This window comes from Tamandua tetradactyla, chromosome 20 (assembly GCF_023851605.1).
Source record: "Tamandua tetradactyla isolate mTamTet1 chromosome 20, mTamTet1.pri, whole genome shotgun sequence".
Lineage (NCBI taxonomy): Eukaryota > Metazoa > Chordata > Mammalia > Pilosa > Myrmecophagidae > Tamandua > Tamandua tetradactyla.
The window spans coordinates 30,955,927-30,978,026 of record NC_135346.1 but is presented as its reverse complement, the minus strand read 5'-3'; the positions used below and the strand labels follow the sequence as shown (position 1 = coordinate 30,978,026).

At 52.0% G+C, this 22,100-nt stretch overlaps 1 protein-coding gene and 1 long non-coding RNA gene across 2 annotated transcripts; one reads left to right on the top strand and one right to left on the bottom strand.

The window, feature by feature from the left end:
* Nucleotides 1–1,098: 1,098 nt before the first annotated feature.
* Nucleotides 1,099–18,090, bottom strand: CDX1 (caudal type homeobox 1). The gene is made up of 3 exons (XM_077138075.1): nt 17,646–18,090; nt 2,635–2,780; nt 1,099–2,046 (listed from the first exon to the last, which is right to left on the bottom strand). Exons 1-3 carry the CDS (start codon nt 18,088–18,090, stop codon nt 1,843–1,845), a joined length of 795 nt encoding a protein of 264 aa, XP_076994190.1. The 3' UTR covers nt 1,099–1,842.
* Nucleotides 18,091–20,154: 2,064 nt separating this feature from the next.
* On the top strand, nt 20,155–22,100 carry LOC143664526 (uncharacterized). Its single transcript, XR_013166458.1, has 3 exons — nt 20,155–20,405; nt 20,555–20,613; nt 21,926–22,100. It is a non-coding gene; the product is annotated as an uncharacterized LOC143664526 (long non-coding RNA).

The window sequence follows — 22,100 nt, the reverse complement described above, 5'->3', positions numbered from 1 at the left end:
CAAATTCACTAGTTTGCCTGATTGGGAAACAGAGGCCCAGAGGGGTCAAGCAGTTCCTAGGGGTCACACAGCAAATGTGTTTTAAGATTAGAAAACTATATTCACTGGGCATGAGCCACCCTTCCATCAGCCCCTCTCCATCTGCTCTTGTTACCCCGGTCTCTTCCTCTGATATCATCTGGGCCCCATGCCTTAGTGAAGGTAAAGCCACAGGTGTCTCCAGCCACCAGCGGGAGAGAACCACCTGCTCTTCAGGGGCTGACGCTGGGACTGGATCCACCTCGTGTGCTGTTGTCATGTGCCCTAAGAGCAAAGGGCAGTGGCAGGTAGGCTGTGCATACTTTTTATGGCCTGGCCACCTCCCAGAACAGTAAACAGAGGGGCCAAGCAGCTGGCATGGCAGCCCTCCTGGGAGAGAAGGCCCTAGGGCAGACTCCTGCCCACCTCTAGAAGGGAATTAAGGACAGCAGCTTTAAAAAATTGTATTTACGTTCTTGTTGCTCTTTTTTTTTTTTTCCAATTTTTTTTAACCTTTCCTCCGTTCTTGGTTGAGAAGCACCTACCAGTCTTTTAAGTTCCAATTCAAACAGCACCTCCCCCAGGAGGCCTGCTGGACCCTTCAACATGAGCCAGGAGCTGGTTCTGTACTCCCCTGGTGCCCATAGCAGGGCTCTGATTGTCCTTAATCCTGTTGGGTTGGTGTCATCGTGGACAGGAATCTTCTCCACTTTGCCAGGGCTTAGGGGGGACACAGACTGTGTCACATGGGGGTGCCCAGTGAATGTTGTTGGAAGAAAAACCTGAAAATCTATGAAAACTTCAGAGGATTGAGATACATGAAGTCTGCTGACGCCTCTTACAAGATGGATTCAAAATTTTACATAGTCTCAAAGACTTACTCTAACAATATCCTGCTTTAAGCTTTGATCTTTCAAATGCATTTTAAAGATGACCTTGTTGTAGGCCTACAAAGACAGGAAGGGAATGAGCAGTTCTTAGGGCAGGGGGAGGGTGACTTATTCTTCAACATGTTCTTTAATGCTGCAAATAATGATTTTTATACACTTTTTCAAAGAAAGAAAAAAAATTTATTCTTGAAGCTGCATCAGAGAAAATATTCTGCTCTATGTACAATATTTGCCCAGCTGTGAGTTCTACTTGGTCCAGAGAAAGTCCTCCAATGGCCAGCCTGGTGGGAGACAAAGCTGGCAGGGTTGGCTCTGCTCACTTTCCTCCCTCCAGGACCCTCCCTCCCTATCTGGAAGCCCCATTGAGAACACTGGGGAGGGGGAGATGGTTTTGCAACCCAAAGAATGTGGCCCATAGAGCCTCTCCCTCTGGCCCAATCCCGTGGACCTTGTGCTCAGCATCCTGCCTAGAGAGGCTTCAGGGCACGTTAGGATGGGGTGAGTGGAGATGGGGCTGCAGAAAGGGGCAGGTGTGAGCTGACCACTTTCTTCCCCCCTCAGGTGATGGTCTGCAAGCATTCCATCTCCTCTCAGCTCCATCTGATTTCTCCAGGGTCTGTCTGATCCCTTGGGTGGCCTTCTACCCCACCCCTTGAACCTGTGGAGCAGAAAGGAGGGCCTGGGGCCTTGTCTTGGCCCCTCACCCAGCCCTCTGAGGCTTGAGATGTCTTCAGGAGACTGAGGTTCCCTTACCCCTCCCCTCCCACCCACTCCCCTGCCAAGAAGAGCTCCTTATCCAACAGGCTCACTGCACAGATGGGCCTAGGGGAGGCAGGCAGTGGACGGGTGGCTTGTCCTAGGTCATCCAGGAGATCAGAGGCAGGGATGGGACTCAGACCAGGCCTCCTGGACTCCCAACAGGCTGGGCAGAGAGCTATGGTAGATACTCCTCCTTGACAGGCAAAGGCGAGGAGGTGCCCAGAAGGTTGGCAGAGCTGGGACATAGGCCCCCCAGAGGAGGCCCCGCTGAGGCAGGGGTGACGTTGTGGGTTGGCAGTGGTGGCTGCTGCTGCTGCTGCTGCTTCTTCTTGTTCACTTTGCGCTCCTTTGCCCGCCGGTTTTGGAACCAGATCTTCACCTGTTGGATCCGAGAACAGAGATGGAATGGGGAGATGGAGTTCAATTGAAAGAGGAAGGGAAGGAAGTTGTTGAGACTCATATTCTTCGATGTGGCTTTCTAGGCCTCCCTCCTGTTCTATCTCCCCTAACCTCATGGACCCCGAACATGGATTCCCCCTCTGGACCTTTCTCCCCTACCCTTCAGACACCCTTCTCTGTAACCTTCCCTTCTATTTCTATGGCCATGTCCTCCCCATCTTCCAAGGCCATGCTCTAACATCCACTCTTCCAGGAAGCCTTCCCTGTTCTCCTTGTGATCGCCCTGCCCTCCAAATTCAAACAGCACACATACCTCCTACAGCACTCATTATAGTCTACCGTAGCCTAAAGCTTATCAGACCCCCTTATCCTCCTGTTTGTAGGGTAGGGATACTGGGTTTAGTGGGGGAGGGAGGGTGGCTAACAGCCCAGTTTCTGCTGGGCTGTGTGGCCATAGCTAGGAGGCTCAGCCTCTCTGTTCTCCTCCTTTGACACGCCATAATCTGCCTGGGAGTCTGGAAGCCAGATCTCCAAGTGATCCTGTGGCTGGGGTGAGCATCTCACACACCTGCCGTTCAGTGAGCCCCAGATTGGCTGCCAGTTCTGATTTCCGCCGGATGGTGATGTAACGGCTGTAATGGAACTCCTTCTCCAGCTCCAGGCGCTGATGGTCAGTATAGACCACACGGTACTTGTCCTTGGTCCGCGTCTTACCTGAAAAGCAGAGGGGTCCAGGATGGGAGATAAGTGAAGAGGAAGAGGCTGGAAAAACGCCCAGACACGGCTCCTCTTAGGTAAAACAATCCAGGCACCACTGAAGGAGGAACCCAAGGTAGGCAGGGAAATATACCCCAGCCTGGGTCATTTCTCCAGGCTCAGGTCATATAACCTGGGAAGTACCACCCTCGTGCCCATTTTATGGAAGGCGGGGCAGAGGCTCAGAGAGGATAAGGGTAGGTAACTTTGCTCCTAAGTTGCTGATGGAACTGGGCCTTCAGGCCAGTATTCCTGACCCGAAGCCCTGCTCTGCTGCCCAGCTCCACCAGCTTTAAACCAGCAGTTCTCGAAGGCAGTTGCACATTGGCTCCCTTGGGGAACTTGTGAAAAAACACAGCTTCCGGGGCATCCCTGGCCAGATTTTAATTAGAAAGCCTGGGAGAAGAGTTGGGAATCTGCATATTTAGCAAGCTCCCCTCGTGGTTCTGATTTGGGGTTTCTCAGACTACAAGTTTGAACACCAGTGCCGTAGAGGGGACTTCTGGTAGGCAAGGGTAGATTCAGACTAATGAGACATCAGCTGTCCCTTCTCCTGTGCGTGGGGAGAGCAGGGAAGAACGACTGCACACAGAGGTGGAAGTAGAAAGACTGCAGGAACTGTCCTGACAGGGAAGGACTGGGGTTGCTGGTAGATCCCAGGACCTGTTGGGAGCCTCAAGAGGCCCTGGCTCTGGCCATCACCCCCAGAGTTGGGCCTGTACCAGAGGCTGGGGATTAGTCTGCACCCACTTTCTGCCATCAGCCTCTTGCCTAGGTCCTGGGGGAACCCGAGAGTCCCAGAGCAGGAGAAACTCAGTTCATTCTACCAATATTTACTGAGCTCCTACTGTGAGCTAAGTACTGGGGTATGGCAGTGAGCAAAATACAAATCCCTGCCCTTATGAAGCTTAGTTCCAGTGAAGGCAGACCACCACCACCACCACCAATATATATATATATATTTATGTATCTGTGTAAATACATATATATATATGTATGTATGTTCATTGATTAGTATTTCAGAGAAAAATAAAGCAAGGAAGGAGTACTGAAAATTTAGGGAAGGGGTTGCAATTTCAAGTTGAGTGCTCAGTGAAGGCCATACTGAATTGAGCAAAGATCTAAAGGAGGCAAAGGAGACCCATGCGGATATGTGGGAAGGGAATTCCAGGCAGAGGGAACAGTCAGTGCGAAGGCCCCGAGTGTGGGAGCTTGTTTGACATCTGACATGTTTGCAAAACAGCAAGGGGACTGGTGCAGCTGGGGTACAGTGAGCAAGGGGGCCAGAGGGTTAGGTTGTAAAGGGCTTTGCTGACCAACGAGAGGACAGGTTTTGACTCTGGGTTGGGAGTCATTGTAGGGTTCTGAGCAGAGAAGGGAGGAGGTTTTAATATCACTCTGGCTGCTGGGTGGGGAGCAGACTGGCCAGAGGCAGAGCGAAACCCACCGGCAGCAACCCTGGGGAGAGGCGGAGGTTTGGCTTCTCTCTAGGCTTCAGCCTGGGGCCAGGAATTGGGTTTAAGGATCATCTGGGGTTAATGTGAGGGCTTTCTTTGGGGCTGGGATCAGAGGTCTGTCTGGAGAGAATATTAAGAGTCATGCTTGGCCTGGGCCGGTGTGGGGGCCTGGCTGAAAACCAGTTTCCTTTGTAGAAGCTGCGCATGTGGTTATGAATAAGAGGCACCCGCAAGCACTTCCAGACCCACGAAGGCAGGGCGCATCTCAGAGTAACCATCAACCCCGTTCCACCCGGAGAGAGAGAGTTTCCATGGCAGCTTGGCCCTCACCTCCCTGGGCCACGGCTCTGGGCCGGCCTGTCCCTCAGTTCCCCTGTATCAGCCCTCACTCCCCTTTCCCCAATTCTAGTCCCTGCCTATCCCCCAAGCCCACGCAACTTGGCAGGACAGCCACTGGGCTTCCCTGAGCCAAATGGTTTTGTGGAGAGTGGGAGACAGCAGATGTTCTTGGGCTGCTTTTCTCCAGGGTTTCTGCCAGAGTGGCAGAACCAAACTGGACGCTTCTATACCAACTGCCCGCAGCCCAGCTGCCCAGTGCAGCACGGGACAGCCTCAGCCCCTGGCCAGGCCTGGCCCCAGCCAAGGGCCAAGGAAGTGGTTGCCGAGGCCTTTGCTCCACTCTGGGCCCCTCCTTGGCTTAGAAAATTTAACATCAGCTCAAAAATAGTTTTACCTAATGCCACCACCCTCAAAACCCGGAAGGGCTCTGAACCCACAGCTCACTCAGTTCACTAGGCTAGAGCCTTAGGGGTCATGGGAGTTGAATCTCCTTCCTTTTTACAGATGAAGAGACAGTAGTTCAGAATGGTTACATGGCAGCTTGAGGTCCAAATAAGAGATGACCTGTGAGTCCATCTCATTCAGCCTCCTCGGGGTCACTGATGCCCTAGGCAGGACTTGCCCAAGGCTCTGGGATTGGGTCCACAGCTCTTCATCCCATTACGTGTTGGACTCACAGAGCTCACATGGCAGACCCACGTCCCCACTTCTACTTCTGGGAAAGGGGAGCCAGCTTATAGTGAAAGCAGCCTGAGAGCTCCGACTGGAGCTAGGGCTGGATGTCTGGCAGGCTGGAGGAATCCAGGTGGCTCCCTGCCCACCCAAACCTCAGCCTGAGAGTTATAACCAGGGCTGAAGAGACCCCCTTTCTTTCAGGCATTCAGCTTTCACTCCCATCTTTTATGATGCACAAGCATGGCCCCCATGACAGCCATTTCAGGGATGGTGGTCACTTGAGGCTCGGGAAAGATGGGCACTTGCTGAGGGGTCTCCTGCCTGCTGGATGGATGAACAAGAACTCAGGTTTTTCCCCTCCAGCCTGGCTCTTCCCAGAGCAGAGCTGGGATCAACAGAGGAGGTTGGGCTTTCACTGCACAATGACTCCTCTGTCCTAATAACCAGGCCACCAGTGCAGACCCAGCTAGTGGGCCCACCTCCCCTTCTCCAGGCCCTGGGGAGGGATTGGGGGGCTCAGCAACTCACTCTGGTGGAGTTGTTTGAAGCATACAGTTTTATTGCTAAGAAAATGGCACTGCCAAAGAATCAATGTTTGATATTGCATTGCGTGGCCTGGGAACCAGGGAATCCCATATACTGTTCAGGGAGAGATAACTGGTACATCCTTCCTGGAGCGATATTGAGCCCCATTTAAAATGTATATACCCTTCCACCCATGAGTTCCACTCTCAGGAACAGACCGCAAAGATAAATGCCCAGAGCTGTAACTGTTTCAAGACCAAAAACAATGTAAATGTCTACACATAGGGAAGTAGTTAAGGAAGTGACAGCACATCAACGGAGAAAAGCATTATGAAGTGATCATAAAGGAACTAGAAGGCCCTATAGCCACCAATAGGGAGCAACTTCTAAGATATATCAGTAAGTGAAAAAAAAAAAGCAAGAAATAAAATGGTATGAATAGCATGTTACCATTTTTGTGTAAAACCAGGAGGGGGTAGATATGTATACACATGCATTTGTACACCCATAGTGGGTTGTTTTTTTTTTTCCTGACGAAGACGAACCAATAAGATCAGCTGCCTCTGAGGAAGGGAACGGAGCCTGGGGGGCCAGAGGTAGAAGGGGACTGTGGGAGGTTTAAATTTTTATCATATACAGTTGTGACTTTGTATTTTTAATGACTGTCAGGAGCCCTGGACTCCAATCCCGGCCCTGGGCCAGAGCTCCCACCTGCCGCAGGCTGCCCTCCCCTTCCTGTCCCAGGAGCACCCGCTACCTTGGGAGCCAGAGAGGGAGTGGGTAGGGAGGTGCGTGAGATTGTGGGGCAGGGAGAGGGACTGTGATGAATGATTTACAGGCCCCCAGCATGCTGTGGCTAAGGGGGAAGTCCAGGCTCCTGTAAAACAGCTGTGTGATGAGGGGCCAGCCACTCCCAGCTCCTGATGAGTAACCCTCTGGGCCAGGTGCCAGGGCGAGTGGGTGGGAGTGGGAGGGAGTCCCCTAGCTCTTCAGAAAGGAGCTCAGAGTGGAAGAGCCTCGGATAACTCACCCAAAGGAGACACTTTCCTCTGCTCTGGCTTGGGTATGTGTGGAATGGCCCATCTACCTCTATCAGGCTGCATCCCCTAAAACATGCACAGCAGAGGCCCTGGGAAGCCACAGGCTAGAGGCTCCAAAGGCCTTTACCAACAGCCTCAAAACTGCTGGGGGAGTTTTTTTTTAAAGTCCAGATATCTGGCCTCAGAAACTCAGATTCAGTGGTACTAAAATGGGGCTCAGGGATTTGGTATCTGACCGGTTTTCCAGATGACCCTGAGGTGTGGTGATTTGGGCTGGCGGACCTCTGGGATTGTGCAATGCAGCGTCTCACCGACCCGGTGGCCCGGGTCAGTCACCTCACCTCCCTCTTGCCTCATTTTCTCCCATCTATAAAATGAGGATAGTTGTTATTATAATAATGGCTAACAGGCATGCTTCTCTCAACAATCCCTGAGGTTGTGCAACATTTTACAGATGAGGAAACTGAGACAGAGAGTTTCACACATCTGGCAAGTGGGATTCAAATCCAGCCTCAGAAACAGAGGTGAAACCCATCATGTAGCCCTAGGGGTTCAGGGTATCAGTTAAGATAGGTGGGCATGGCCAAGCACTGGGAAAGCAGATCTTCTGCAGTCCCATTTGTGGCAGCATGACCAGCTGGCAAGAATGCTGGGAAATAGATCTGTGCACTGGGGAGTGTGTTGGAAGAGACCGTTTATTTATAAGGGCCTTCCAACTTGGAAACAGAAATCTCCCAATGTTTGTTGATTGTCTGATTGTGTTTGTTATTGTTGCTGAAATAATTCTAAGACCGACATCCCAGTCGGAGAGTCTCAACACAGGGCCTGCCCGGCTGGAGGATGGGGGCCAGGAACCATGGTGGCCGCAGACGGGCCTCCGCATCGGAGTGTGAGGACAGAGAGTGGCCTCTGCCCCGGGGTGCGGTGGCAGCTCCAGGAAAATCAAATGGCCTCTGGGGTCAGCACTTCCTTTGTCCTCTTCCTCCTGGGTTTGTGGCCCGAAGAGATGACACCGCCAGCTGTGGCCCTTAGGACTGGAACATAAATCCAGCTCCAAATCTCCCTGAATTCTCCCTGGGTGGTCCAGCCCCCAATCGGCTGTGTCTCAAAATCCCCCACTCCCTGCCCTCCCAACACGCAAGCATGCATGCACGCACGCATGGGCAAGCTTGTTAAATATGCATATTCCCAGGCTCCACCGAGATGTACCGCAACCTAGCCACCCTGCTGCCTTTAACAAGCCCCCCAGGAGATTCTACTGCACCAGCTGGAGCAGTAGAACTTAGTCCCAGTTCAGTACCATGTAGCTGTGTAGCTCTGACTAAATCCCTTCCTCTCTCTGGGCCTCAGGTTCCCCTTGTGCACCAGGAGTGGGCTGGGGTGCTAGCTCTGAGGGCCCTTTAGTCTCTGATGTTCTGTGCATCTCTTGAGTCTTCTCTTAAGGGACAGACCCCTCGCTGCCCACTGCCCCCCACACAGTGTGGGCCTGTTCCTGCATATCCTCCAGCCCAATATCTCAGAGACCATGTTGGTGGGGCAGGAGGTGATGGGGAGCTCATCCATGGCTATAGTGCCAGACTAGGGGTGACAAAAAGAAGAGCAAGCAATGAGGTCTTTGGCAGGAGGGGGGCCCAAGGAAGGGAACGGAATAGGGTGGCCATAGATTCCTCCTGCAAAGTGCCCCTGCTTTTCCAGAAGAGGAAACAGGTCCAGAGTGGTTGTTATGACACTTACTGAGTATAGCTGAAGAGCCAGTAGGCAAAGGGAAATAGTGGGACAGACACGGGGGGCTTGGGCAGTGCAAGGAGGATGGTCTCCTCCCTCTACCTGGGATGAGGTACATTTTGTCCAGTACCTCCCCAGGGCATGGTAGAGGCTGGAGGAGAGCCCTGGGGGGAAAACACCCCAGCCTTGATTTCTTATCTCAGCCCTGCCCCCCTACCCCCCCACCCCCGGCTCTAGGGTGTAATCTTAGCTAGCCCTTTCCCTGCTCTGGGTGTCTCAGCACCCCACTCCCACCCCCATCCCTACCATTGAATGGAGAACATGACCCCTGTTCTGGCCTGCTGTGAGCAGACAAAAATACAAAGAAATGAGTGGGGAAGGAAATGGAAATGTACGTGATTGAAAGGATGGTGGACTTTTTTTTTTTAGGATATTTAATGATGAAAGAATTGCAGATATGTTGAGCATACAAATAACTTTGATATAAAATACATGAGGAGGGCAGGCCACAGTGGCTCAGCAGGCAGAGTTCTCACCTGCCATGCCGGAGACCTGGGTTTGATTCCCGGTACCTACCCATGCAAAAAAACAGAAACAAAACAAAATAAAATACATGAGGTGTTACCCCATAACATATGTGACAGGGCTGAGGAGTGGCAGCGAGTGGGGCAGTTCTGAGGGGGTAGGACTTCTCATGATGGACTTGAGCCTATCAGCTTGAAACTCTGCTGAGATTTGGAAAAGGTTGGAATGAGTTCTCAGACCTTTCCTGGAAGCAGAGACCTGGTGAATGGTCCATTCTGGCCATTCTTAGCTGGAGAACTTGACTGAACTTCCCTTCCCCCAGTGATCACAATGGATGTGAAAACGATTTGTAAGGGGCAAAGAGCTATAGAGACCCAAAGGAGAACTGAGCTATTTGCAGAAGCGGACGTTGGACGGATCCCTTGGGAGAGGGAGGAATGTCGCCTGATGGGGAGCCACAGAGGAAAGAACACGCTGGCTTGGGAGTGGGGAGATCTGGCCTGGCCACCAGCTGGACATGTGATCTCCAGTCTGGGCCTGTCTCCCCATCTGCACTACCAGGGGTTGGGACCTTGGCTGCAGCAGCCCTGACCTCACCATTCCATGGTGGGTGGATACGCTCTACCCTTCCAGGGCCTGAGGCTTTCTGCAGGGCCCACCAGTGGATCCTCACCCTGGCTGATTCACCCTTCCCTGGGCCCCAACCCAAGCTGCTCAACCTTGGCTCCTCACCTGAGGTCTGGAGCTGGCATGAGGCTGGCATGGGGGGAACGTGGTGGCCCTGTAGCTGCTTCTCCCCACCATCATCCTCAGTCATCGGTGCACCCTCCTCCTCCTCCTGGGTCCCCTTTGTATCATCCCCTGCCCCGTCTTCTTCATCAGGGTCAACAATCTGACCTGCCTTTGGGAGGCGGTGAAGACGAGGATTTTAGAGTCAGATAGCCCTGGTGGTTCTCAGCCAGCCGGGCTGTGTGCCCACCGTGTGACCCTGGCAAGTCACTGAACCTCTATGAACCCCAGATTCTTCATCTGTAAAATGAAGGCATGAATGCTTCCTTTTTATGGTTGTATGGAGATTAGATGAGATCCTCTATTTAACAATAAAAGCTAGCTTGACAAGGAAGAGGATAGTGGTGGTGAAGATGGCTGACGAAAAGAGGGAGCCAAAAGAGGCGGGAGAGATTCCTCGGAGAAGAATAAGGAGCCCATCCAGAATGGACTGACCATCTTAGCAACTCTTGAGCGGGATTTCCTGCACTGTTCCCTCTGATAGCCACCAGCCACATGCGGCTATTGAATTTCAATTAAAATTAAATAAATCTTAAAATTCAGTTATTTGGTTGCGCAAGAGAATGCTGCTAGCAGCTGGCCTGCTGGACAGCTCAGACATAGAGCATTTCCATCGTCAGAGAGTTCTCGTCTCAGTGCTGCTACACCAAACTCCTGCCAAGGCGGGGGCATACCCTACCAGACCGTGCTGGACTATCTTCAAAGCAGACATTTTTGCATCCACCACCCGTTTATATTCTTCCTATGTTTTTCCACAGGGACCCTTGGTCCAGGACAGCATTTCTGAAACTTGTAGATAACAATCGCTCTGAGTCTTCTCCCAAATTGAACAATTCAGGGCTCCTCTGAGCTGTCTCATGGGGGAGCGTCCAGGCCCCTGCTGCATCCTGGTAGAGTCCTCCTCCGATCTGGAAGTGAAGCCCCTGCCTAATCCTCTGCAGTCATGGGTCCTGAAGTCTCACATTCAGAGAGGATGTGCAGGGAGGGGCCCTTTTCTACACCCTAGCCTGCTGTGACCCTGGCCATCACACTCCCCTCAGGCCTGGTTCCTGGTGTGTTCCTGAGGGTGGGGCCCATGCCATTTTGCTTACCACTGTGCCTGGCACACAGTAAGTCCTTGATGAATCCTTGCTGAATACACAACACAAACCTGCAGCTTCCTCGTCTTCCTCATCTCAGTACACAGCACCTCCATCCTCAGCCACTAGGGCTGAAAGCGTAGGTGGCACCACGGAGTCCTCTCTTCCTTGCCCCCCATGACCAATCCATCAGTCTGGTCATTTCCCAACCTCCAAAGGACATCCTGTCCACCTCCACTGCTTCCATAGACTTAATCCAAGCCACTAATCTAATGAGGAAATGCACTAGGGTCAGGTTTTGGTTTAAATGCTGCCTCCTCCAGGAGATTGCCCTAAAGCTAAGTGGATTCCCCTTCCCTTCATACTATGTCTACCGCTCAGCGCCTTGCTCACTTTTCTTCAAATTATTAATCACAATTTTTAATTATTGCATTTGTTTGTTTTAATCTGACCCCCCTCCAGTGAAAAGGGAAATGAACTACCCTAGGGTCGTTCATGGGAGGTTGGGAATCTAGGGTCAGAAATACCTGTATCTGATAAAATGCTGAGCACATGCACATGCTCAGTAGATGTTAGTTCATATTACTATTACTACAGTAGAAGCTCAGTACTTATATGTTAGGGTAGTTCATTTCCCTTTTCACTGGAGGGGGGTCAGATTAAAACAAACAAATGCAATAATTAAAAATTGTGATTAATAATTTGAAGAAAAGTGAGCAAGGCGCTGAGCGGTAGACATAGTATGAAGGGAAGGGGAATCCACTTAGCTTTAGGGCAATCTCCTGGAGGAGGCAGCATTTAAACCAAAACCTGAAGGTTTAGAAGGAAGATTCCATGTCAAGAATTCAGGAGAATATTCTAGAAAGCAAAAATAGTATGTGCAAAGGCCCTGAGGCAGGGAGAAGCATAGAGAGGCAGAGAGTTCCAATTCCCTAGGAGCAGATCTCTTCTGCTTTGTCCAGGCTGTTTCTACAACACCTACAAGAGCATTTGGCATAAAGAGAGACTCAGAGAATATCACTGCCTGCCTGTCTTCCTGCCTGCCTGCCTGCCTGAATGAATGAATGAATGAATGAGAGATACACAAGATGAGGTTAGAGGCCAGGAAGGCCTCGAGTGTTGCAGTGACGAGTTTGGAGTTGACTCCAGGAGCAAAGGGAAATCAGTGGAGGGTGTTGAGCAAGAGCAGCAACCTGGGCTTTCACTAATGCCTGCGCCCTCTCTGCTGATGCAGGGGGATCATGTGGGGTGCCCTCTACAAGCCTGAGAGGTTCAATGTGGTATGGGGAGGGTTTAGCATGTTACCATGGAGATGGACCTCACTCCAGATATAAATGTTGTTTTGAAATCTAAAAAGCAACCAGACATAAACTTGAGAGGCCACCCTATTAAGATAACTTCCCACAGATGAGCCAGTGCTGCTAACAAAGCCATTTTGGACCCTCAAAATTATTCCCTAAGCTCTAAGCAGCAATATCTGCCAAAGCAGAGGAGAGAAAAAAACACCCAACCAAAAAAAGCCTCCTGCCACTTTCTAACTGGGTCATTCTCCTTCCCAGCTACATCTGAGAGATGAGGTGTCAAATGTGTCTTCTGCCTTGAGAGCTCTTTTAAACAACCTGGACCCTGCTGTCTCCCACCCCATCCACCCTTCCCCCTCTCCCAGCCTCTTATAGCCCATCCCTGACTGGCTTCCTTTTCCTCCCCCTCCTGCTGGGATGCACCATGGGGTGGGGGATGGGGGGTCTCAGGTTCCTGTTCCTGAGCATGTTGCTTTTGGGCTGTAGGGTCTGTGTTTGAACCCTGCCCTGTGCTGCCACATCCTAGCTGTGTGTTTAGGCAAGCCACCTTACCCTCTCTGAGCCTCATTAACCTTATCTGTAAAACGAGGCTAATAATAGATGCTAACATTTCTCAGGGTTGTTATGGCACTAAATGAGATCACACATGCAGAGCGCATGGCACAGTACCTGGTAAGGATTCAGCCCATGCCAGTTATTAGCTTTATCCTGAACTCCCACTATGTGCAAAGCATAGTGAGAAAGATGGGACTGATTAAAACTGGTCCTTGAGGGGATAATGGATGGTAGGTGGTGGGGATAAACAGGTGATGAAAGAAGTCAGTCAGTGATCTGTGTCAATAAAACAGTGCTTGGAGGGGAAGGGATCTAGGAGTGCTACCTGGAGGAGGCAGCCTTGGAGAAGGAGCAGCATTTGAATTGGTGAAGATACAGGAGAGGGAAGGGAGGGCAATGCAGACGAGGGACCCACAGTAGAGAGGCAGGGAGTATGGGGGTGCATGCTGGCATGTATTGCCAAGGCCCCAGCAGAAATGGTCATAGGCACCAAAGTGCTGGCCACCTAGGTGTACTGAGTGCTGGGCTGGGCTTTACAGGCACCAATGCTTCAAGGTACAATTCTGTTATGATGAACCTAATGTTACAGTGGCAGAAACGGAGGGTCAGGGAAATGATCCAAGTTAACTTGCCTGGGGCACCACAACTTGAGACAGGAATGCAATTCCAGACCTAAGAATCGGGAGCCTGGGCTCTTAACAGTCCTCAGTGATAAAATCTCTCCATGCAGGCAAACTAGTGGGTGAATGGCTGCAAATAGTGGGCTGTTGACATTCAGAGTCAAAAGGCTCTGAATGCCACAGAAGTGGGACTGGATTTTATTTTACGGCAACAAGGAGTCATGGAATGCTCTTGAACAGAGGGCATGCCTTGACAAGGTAAAACTGGCAGTGGTTTAGAAGACAACTAGGGCAGCAGAAAGAGGTTGAAGGTGAGAGGCCAGATTGGTGACTGCAGCAGTGGGCCAAGGGAAAGGACCTGAGCTGTGGTGGAGAGAGGGTTCAGCTCCTCCTTGGGCCTGTTTCCTGAAGGGGTTGGGCCAACATCTAAACCCTAGTGCAATAGTCTCATCATCTGAGTGAACGTCTCCCTTGTCCTGTGGGACCTCAGCCACCCCAATAGGCACTTAACGGTGAAGCAATGTTTATTCACATGGAATTGGAGGCTGAACCTTTGATAGGATGATTTATAACCCTCCTAGTGAAAATGCTGATATTTATAGATGCAAAAAGGAAAGACTGAAAAAACCAGAATCCCTTGTAGTCATTTCTTATCCTGGTCACAGTCAAATGATACTCACTTGGAACTGATTAATATTTTGTTTATGGATTGTAGCCCAATAGCCTGTCCCTTATTTTCTCCAATTTCATCACCCCCCTCCTTAGAACAGAGCTGGAGTCTTAGTCTTGGGCCTTAGCTTGTGACTAAAGAGATGCTGTATCTCATACAGGGTTATGGTAAGGGTCATATAGGGGGAATTCTACTCCAATTCCCTATATGAGTCCAGAGAATATCCAAATACCGGAGGAGGAGGCAGGTCCCCTCCATTGGCATGAACTGCTTGTCTGGACATTCTTGAGTCCCAGGGCCTCAGAAACTTGGATCAAAGCCTCCCCTCTTCTGCTAGAGTTGTCTTACATCCCAAACACTTCCTCTGTTCATTCCTTCAGTAAAATTTATTGAGCATCTACTAAATGCCATACATTGAGCTATGCTAAGGATGGAGTGATGGATAAAATAGACATGCCTCTGGATTGCATGGGCATTTGCCTCTGGGGATAGGTGGGAATAGACAACAAGTAAGAAAACACACAAGAAAGTAAGTGAGTAAACTGAAATGGAGGTTAGTGCTCTGAAAGAAACAGAGACAATTGTTACCGATGGGTATGGAAGGAGGCCAGTTAGGGAAATCATGGAGGTCTCTCTGAGGAGATGACCATTAAGGTAAGTCCTGAAGGGTAAGAAAGAGCCAGGCTTTCAAAGAGTCAGGGGAAAGAACTTTCGGGAAGAGGGAAAAGCATGTGCACAAGATCTTAAGTAGGATTTGGCAGGGCTGAGGAAGTGAGAGAAGGCTGGAGTAGCTAGAGCTGTGAGGCTAATGGGCAAGGGGAAATCAAAGAGGCAGGCAATGCTCAGATGCTGTTCAGTCTTGTCGAACTCAGGAAGGAGAGTAGATTTTATCCTAAGTGTGATGGAAAACCATAAGAAACATTTAAACAAACTCATCCAGTGTCTATTTCAACTCATGCAAAATTGGAACACTCCTTACTGTCATTAGGTTTCAGTTTTCCCACCTGTATGTCTGGTCTCTAACTATCCAGTTCAGATATTCCTGGAAGGCTGGAGGTTCAAAAGGGAGCAGAAGGGGCTGGCTGAGAAGGGTGTCAAGCTGAATATATCCCATAAGCCTTAGAGGGGTGCAGGCACTGATCTAACCTCTGCTGTCCCAGACAACAGCATTATCAGGAAACACCCTTGGAGATCTGTGCCTTCATTGCTCAGATGGAGAAACTGAGATCAAAAAGGGGAGAGGCTTTGCCTCCCTTTCAAAGAAGGCCCCTACACTCACCCCAAAAGCACGGCTGGTTAGAGTCAATTGCTTCAGCAGATAGGCAGAGGCTTCCAGAAGGCCAAGGCTTCTGCATCCTAGGCAAAACCTGTCTAACCTGGCTACTGGGGTAACCCTCTCTCTGGGGCCTTTGGGACCCCCAAATCTCCCTTGACCTTTCCCTCTTTTTTCTATAGGAAAAGGAGAAAGGATTTTGCCTTTGAGCAGAGTCATTTGGAGGTCCCCTGTCTGTCTGGGGAAAACAGTTTACTAAGGACTTTAGAGACCAGAGGCTGAGCTGGGTTCAGCAGTTCTAGTGCCCAGAGAGGCCAGGTGATTTGCCTGACATCACACAGCTTGGAAACTCCCACAGGGCTGAAGGTAATCCTCTATCCCCATTGGCCCAGCCCTTCCCCTTCACAGTGATGGCCTCTTTCCAAGTCCCTGCCCATAGGGAATGTTCCTATCCACTTCCAAAGCTGAGTGATCAGCACGAAGGAGCACCTGGAATAGAGGAGCAGGAAAAGCAGGCTTCCTTCTCCAGAGCCCCCCCCACATGGAACTATGGGATCCTGAGGGTCAGGGACCCTGGACACCTCCTCTTATATAATCTACTACTGGGCTTTTAACCCAGGGTTTATAGAGAAAGCTTCTGGGAGTCTCCTAAACCCCTGAAACTGTTACCCAATTATGCAGGGTGAAGATGTGTACTTTCCATTAGATTTCTGAATGGGGTCCTTTTGTAACCTAAACAAGGATACAAACCACTTCAAAACTTCCCTCTCCTCTTATTTCACAGATGGTAGAACTGAGACCAGAAAAGATTTAAGAGAAGCTGTTGCATAAGAGGATTAGAGCCCAGGATCTATGTTAAGTCTCGCAGGGTTCAAATCCCAGCCCCACCACTTACCAGATTTGTAGCCTTGGGCAAGTTATTTAACCTCTAACCTCTCTATGCCATAGTTTCATCATCTTAAGTGGATTGTTACAAGCATTTAATAGTTAATACATGCAAGATCTTATATCAGTGCCTGGTCCATAAACGTTAGCTCCTATTATTTTGTCAAGGTCATAAGCAAGTGGCAGAGCTGAGGCATAAACCCTAGTTCTCTGAGATCTGGTCTCTTATATCTTCCTGCAGGCAGATAGGAGTTTTGTGTTCCTGGGACTCCCAAGAAGGGGGTCGATTACAGCCAGTACCTGCAGCTACTGGTCAACCTCTCCCCAGCATCTGACCCAGGGTGGGCTGGGTGGGTGTGGGAGCTGGGGGCTGAAGAGAGAGAGAGGAGGTGGGGGAAGTTCCAGGCTCACTCCCAGCTGGGGGAAGGGGAGGAGGGGCCGGACATCAAAGGGTGGGCAGGCCAGCTTCCCGCCCCCAAGGCCAGGTGGCCTTTGTCAGGACAGGCCAAACACAGTTGGGACAATGGGATGGCGTGTTCACTTTCCGGCCAACAGGAGTCACTATCGAGGCAAAGCACAGTCTGTTACATGACAAAGGGGGTCCCATAAAGGAGGTCAGGCGGCCCCTCATTAAAGCTGGGCCTTTGTCCTGTCCCCTCCCCAGCCTTTGAAGAGGGTGGATCAGAGGCCTGCCTGGGGGCAGGAGGTTCTCAGGCTCAGGAGCCAAACAGTAACCACCTTCCCAACTGCTCCTGCCTTCCCCTCCCCCAGGGTCAAGAGTTCAGGGAGGGCCTGGGGAGGTAAGGTATCTAACCAAAGAAGATTCTTCTTGAATCCAAAGGATATGATGACCCTTCAGTCTCTTCACTGTGCACATGGGGAGACTGAGTTTTGAAAGGAAAGCAACCTGCGGCCTGCCAGTCTTCACACAGGGGCAAAGGATCACCCCTTCTCGGGCAGGTTTGCAGTTTCTGCTTGGAGCAGGGATAAGCAGTGGAAGAAACAACCAAGAGAACCAGGGCCTGAGTTGCTAAAAGAGCCCCAGGATGAAAGTCTGGGGACCTGCATCCTACTTCCGGCTCTGCCACACAACCACAAGATGGGCCTCTTCACTTCTCCAGGTCTCAGTTTCCCTATTTTTACAGAATGCGAGCCCAGGCAGACTGAGATTCGGAAGGGACGGAGCCCCCTGGGAAAGGGGGAAACGGAGAGAACAGTCCTCCAGGGCCAGCGTGGAAAGGAGGGTCCCATCTCAGGAACTGAAATAGGACGAGAGCAGACAGGGGGCGCCCATGGCCGCGCCCTAGCACCTGCCGGTGGCCAGGGGAGCCGTCCGGAGACACAGGGCGAGGGAAGGGTCCTTACCGCTGCCACCGCCGCCTCCGGCCGCCACGCTGCGCCGCATCCACTCGTAAGGCGTCCGCCTTTGCGCTTCGGGCGAGGACGGTGCGCCCGGGCCGCCGAGGGGCTGCGCCAGGAGGCCCGGGCCGGGTCCAGGGGGCGCGGGCACCGGGCTAAAGTCCGGAGGGGGCCCGAATGCCAGCGGTGCTGGGCTGGCGGCGGGGGCCGCGGGGCCCGGGCCATAGGTGGCGGCCCAGTCGTCCTTGGGCGCAGGGAAGGGTGCGCTCCAGGCCGCGGGGGGAGCGGGGACTGGCTCCACGTGAGGATAGCCGGTGAAGTCGGGGTACTGCGGGGGCGCGGGGGGCGGCGGCGGGGGGCCGTAGGCTTGCGGGCCCAGGCCGAGACTCGCGGGCCTGGCGGGGCCGGGGTACATGGGCGAATCCTTGTCCAGCACATAGCCCACGTACATGGTGGCCGCGGGGCCCCCCGCGCATGCTGGGCCCTGGAGCCGCCGCCGCCGGCCGCCCCGACGAGCAACTGCTCACCTGAACCCGCCGGCCGTGCAGCCGCGCCCGCCCCACCCAGGCCTTTTATAGCTCCCGGCCCGCGGCCGCCCCAGCCGAAGCGGGTTTGCATTTCAAAGCGGGGGGAAGCCTCCGGGCCGCGAATCAAAGGGGGAAGCCCGTCGGGGGCGGGGGGTTCAAAAGGAGACAAATTGCTGCCCCAAGCGGGAGGTGGACGCGCCGGGGCCTGGAGGGGGTGGGGGGCGTGGAGGGCGAGGCCCGGGCGAGGGGCGAGGCGCCGCTACGTGAGGGGATCTCCTGGGAGGCGGGCGGCCTGGCAGCCCCAACGTCTCGTCTCTGCCGTGGCGTCGTGGGTAGGCCCGTGACCCCATTTCGCAGGTGGCCGAGAGGACGGGAATCCGAGGCAGCGTGATACAGCCAAACCCGGCCTGTGGCACACGCCGCAGCGACCAGCCTGCGTGCGACAGGGTAACGCTGACTTCAAACAGGGTCCCGTGTGTAGGGTAGCGGTAGCGGGTCCTTAATCTTTAGGGGGGAGGGGGTCACGACCCCACCGTGTCTCTGATGAAAGCTATGGTTGCTTTCCCCGGAAAATGCACATATGCACATACACGAGTCTGCATGCAATTGAGGGGCTCAGGGATGGCCCGAGGTGGCTCTGGAGAAAAAGTTCTTAAAGAGTGGGGTTGGGACATATCCTGGGAATGTTCTGGGAGAACTTTCCTCAAATTCACATAACGACCCCTTAGCCCCCGCCCCCTTTTAATGAGAAGCCTCAAACACACACACACACACACACACACAAATTGTTACTCAGTACCCATCACCCAGCTTGAACAATTACCACACTTGTCTCATCTACTTCCCCTTTTTTTGCTAAAGCATTTAAAACAAATTTCAGACATTGTCACTATATCCCTGCATCCTTCAGCACGCAGCTCTAAAACACATGGACATTTTCTTACATAATATGCCATTATCATATCTTACAAAATTAACACTAATTCTTTGTTATTATCTACCACACAACTCATATTTGAAGTACTCCAATTCAAAAACATCATTTTAACAGTTGGTTCGTTTAACTCAGGATCCCAAGGGCCTGATCCATTTATTATACCTGGGGACTGGCAAATATTTCATAGCTATGCAACGCGGGGTGGGGGGCGGGTGGGGATAGCCAGTTGAGGGGGTCAGTGAACTGGGAGGAGAATTTGAAGAAGCCTTGATGAAGGACGGGCTCTGGGTCAGGAAGCCTGGAGGCCTCGTTCCCTTTACGCCCCCTCCCCCCCCCCCCCCAGTATGCACGAGACGGGGCAGAACCTGCACCGGCCGCCCTCCCTCCCGGGCCACATGAGCAAAGGCAGGCCAGCTGCAGCTCTAGGCTGGAGGCAGCTAGGCAGATGTGTTGGGATCAAATGCGAGGACCCTTGCATAATTCTCAAAAATTATTAAGAATGTCAAGATGGCGACAGCAGAGCACTCATTCTCCAGGGCACAAGGCCCTTCTAAGCACTGACCCCTGTGTGACAGCTGCACAGTCTCCACGCCATGAGGCTGGTCCTTATCACAATCTTGTCCTTCTGGGACACTGATGGAGACTGAAATAGAGCAGGGCAAGCAGTAAGCCCAGGGCTTCCCTTCCTGTCCCAAGGAACCTCTTCCATTGTACAGGTGGAAGCACTGAGACCCAGGAAGGGAAGGGGCTGCACCAGGTTTATGCAGCAAAAAGAGGGCTTTTTCCTTGTAGGAAAGGGCAGAGAAAGGAGGCTGCCCTGGTCTTCAGTGACCCTGATGAGCACATGGCCGCCTTAGCACTTCCTAGGCCAGGAGGTAGACATATTCATAGAATTTTACTTTCTGAGTCACTTGGAGCTCAGGACCTAGCCTTAAAGGGGTCAGTGAAAAACTGGGGAGTGTACAGCAGAGGGATAAGAGGCTCCAGAGGACTGGACTCTACTCTGAGCTGAAGTAACTGGGGCTGCTCAGTGTGGATGGAGAGAAGACCTGGGGTGGGACTTGAAAGTCTGAGTTTGGGGTGTGGGGACAAGGCAGAACTGGGACTTGAGGGAGGTAGCTGCAGACACAGACACAGATTTCAAGCCACCCATACTAACATGCTCTTTAAAGGGACATCCGTCATGAAATGGGCTGTCATGAGAGAGCGTGAGCTCCCCATCACAGGAGATATGCAAGTAGCTGTTGGAGGTCCCTGGGCAGGGATATTGCAAAAAGGACATCTCTCTTGGGAAGTAGGAAGGTAGGTGCCCTCTCACTCCCCCTGAATTCCAAAAGTATGTTCAACAGACCTAAATGATAGATTTAAAGTTTGGAAATCGGTATAGGAATTCATTCATTCATTTGACAAATACGTATTAACGCACCTTCTTTGTGCTAACCCTCTGTTAGGTGCTGGGTGAGGCCCTTCCCTCAAGGTGCTTAAAGTCTGGAGGGGGCAGGAAAAGCAGGTATGAATCAAATAGTCACACAAAGATAAAATTACATCTTGGAGAGGGCAAGGAAGAGGGAGGAGTCAGGGAAGACGTGCAGGAGGAAGTGACTGTGAATCAAGGCCTAGAAGGAGTGAGGAAGGACATTCTGGCACAGGGACAGCATGAACAGAGGCCCCACGGGGACATGCAGGACTTGGAGAACAAAAGACCAGTCTGGAGCTCAGTGATGGGGGCACAGCAGGAGACGTGTCTGGTGAGGGTGGTGGGGCCACCGGCCTGATGAGGGGTTGGGGAAGTTATCAAGGGTTGAGAGCGGTAGAGAGGAGGGCAGTGGACAGATGGCCGTGACTTATGTGGAGAGAATGAGCTGGTGGAAAGGCTGGAGCCCAAAAGCAGAGAGGAAGCTGGGCAAGGGTGCAGGAGGGATGGAGATGGTGAGCAGGACTTGGGTAGTGGCCTGAGATAGGGCCTATCTCAGCTGCAGGAAACTTTTTTGCGCAAAGCAGAGACTGTTTCCCTGACTGGGGAGAAGGCAGAGCCATAGAGGCCTGAAACCCAGGGAAGGCATCCCAGCTGCCCTGTGGCTCCAAGATTCTCCATCCCATGGCCCAGCCCCTCAGCACTGTGCTCTCCCAGGGTAGGAGTTGGATGTGCCTCCCACTCTGCAGACACGGGGTGGCCTCCACCTTTCCTACATTCCCCACCCACCTTGGCCCCCTCTTCCCTGGACCCTGGGTGTGGTGAAGGATGGGTGAACCATCCTCATTTGCTGGATGAAGAAAGGAGACACAGAGGTCAAAGTGCCCGGGCAAGGTCTCACAGGTTCAGGGCTGGGGAGATAAACTGAGTCTCCTGACAGCACTGGCTCTGCTTGTGGCCCTGTCCAAGCCCCAAGGGACCTCAACCCAGCCCTGCTGACCAACTAACTATCACCCCTGGTCCAGCAAGAGTAGAGGATCACAGATTTTGTAGCATCCTGACTACAGAAGACCATTAGTGAGCCAACCTATTCATTTTACAGATAGGGAAACCGAGGTACAGGGGCTTGAGGAAAGAAAGGATTTTCCCAAGTTTCCATAGCAGTTCAGAGTGGCAGCACTGGAAAAAACCCAGGTCTCCTGGCTCCCACCTAAGTGCCCTCTGACTACATCCTTCTGAAGTTGCAAGCCCTGGTCCCTCACTTGGTGCTGGATGGGTAACAATAGCAATATCACTGCTTTTTATTGAATATTTACTAACTTCCAGGCACATGTTAAGCTCTTTTTTTGTTATCTCAGTTTACCCCACAACACCAAAGTGAGGCAATGTCTACTGTTATCCCCTGCAGATGAGGCTGCTGGAGCTCAGAGAGGGAGAGTCACGTGCCTGAAATCACACAGCAAGTCAATGGCCTTTCAGGAAATTTTCTTTCCTCTATAGCTGAGACCTCCTGTTGGGAAAGTGAGCCTGTATGTGCCTCACCTGTTAACTGGGGTTTCACTTAAACAAATAACTGTTCCTCT

What these genes read in the sequence shown, in the direction of transcription:
- CDX1 (XM_077138075.1), bottom strand. Translation starts at nt 18,090, where the DNA reads ATGTACGTGGGCTATGTGCTGGACAAGGATTCGCCCATGTACCCCGGC. An exon ending in CGGAGGCGGCGGTGGCAGCG is followed by an intron (nt 2,781 to 17,645) that starts GTAAGGACCCTT and finishes TCTGCTTTTCAG; the next exon opens with GTAAGACGCGGACCAAGGAC. An exon ending in TGGGGCTCACTGAACGGCAG is followed by an intron (nt 2,047 to 2,634) that starts GTGTGTGAGATG and finishes CGGATCCAACAG; the next exon opens with GTGAAGATCTGGTTCCAAAA.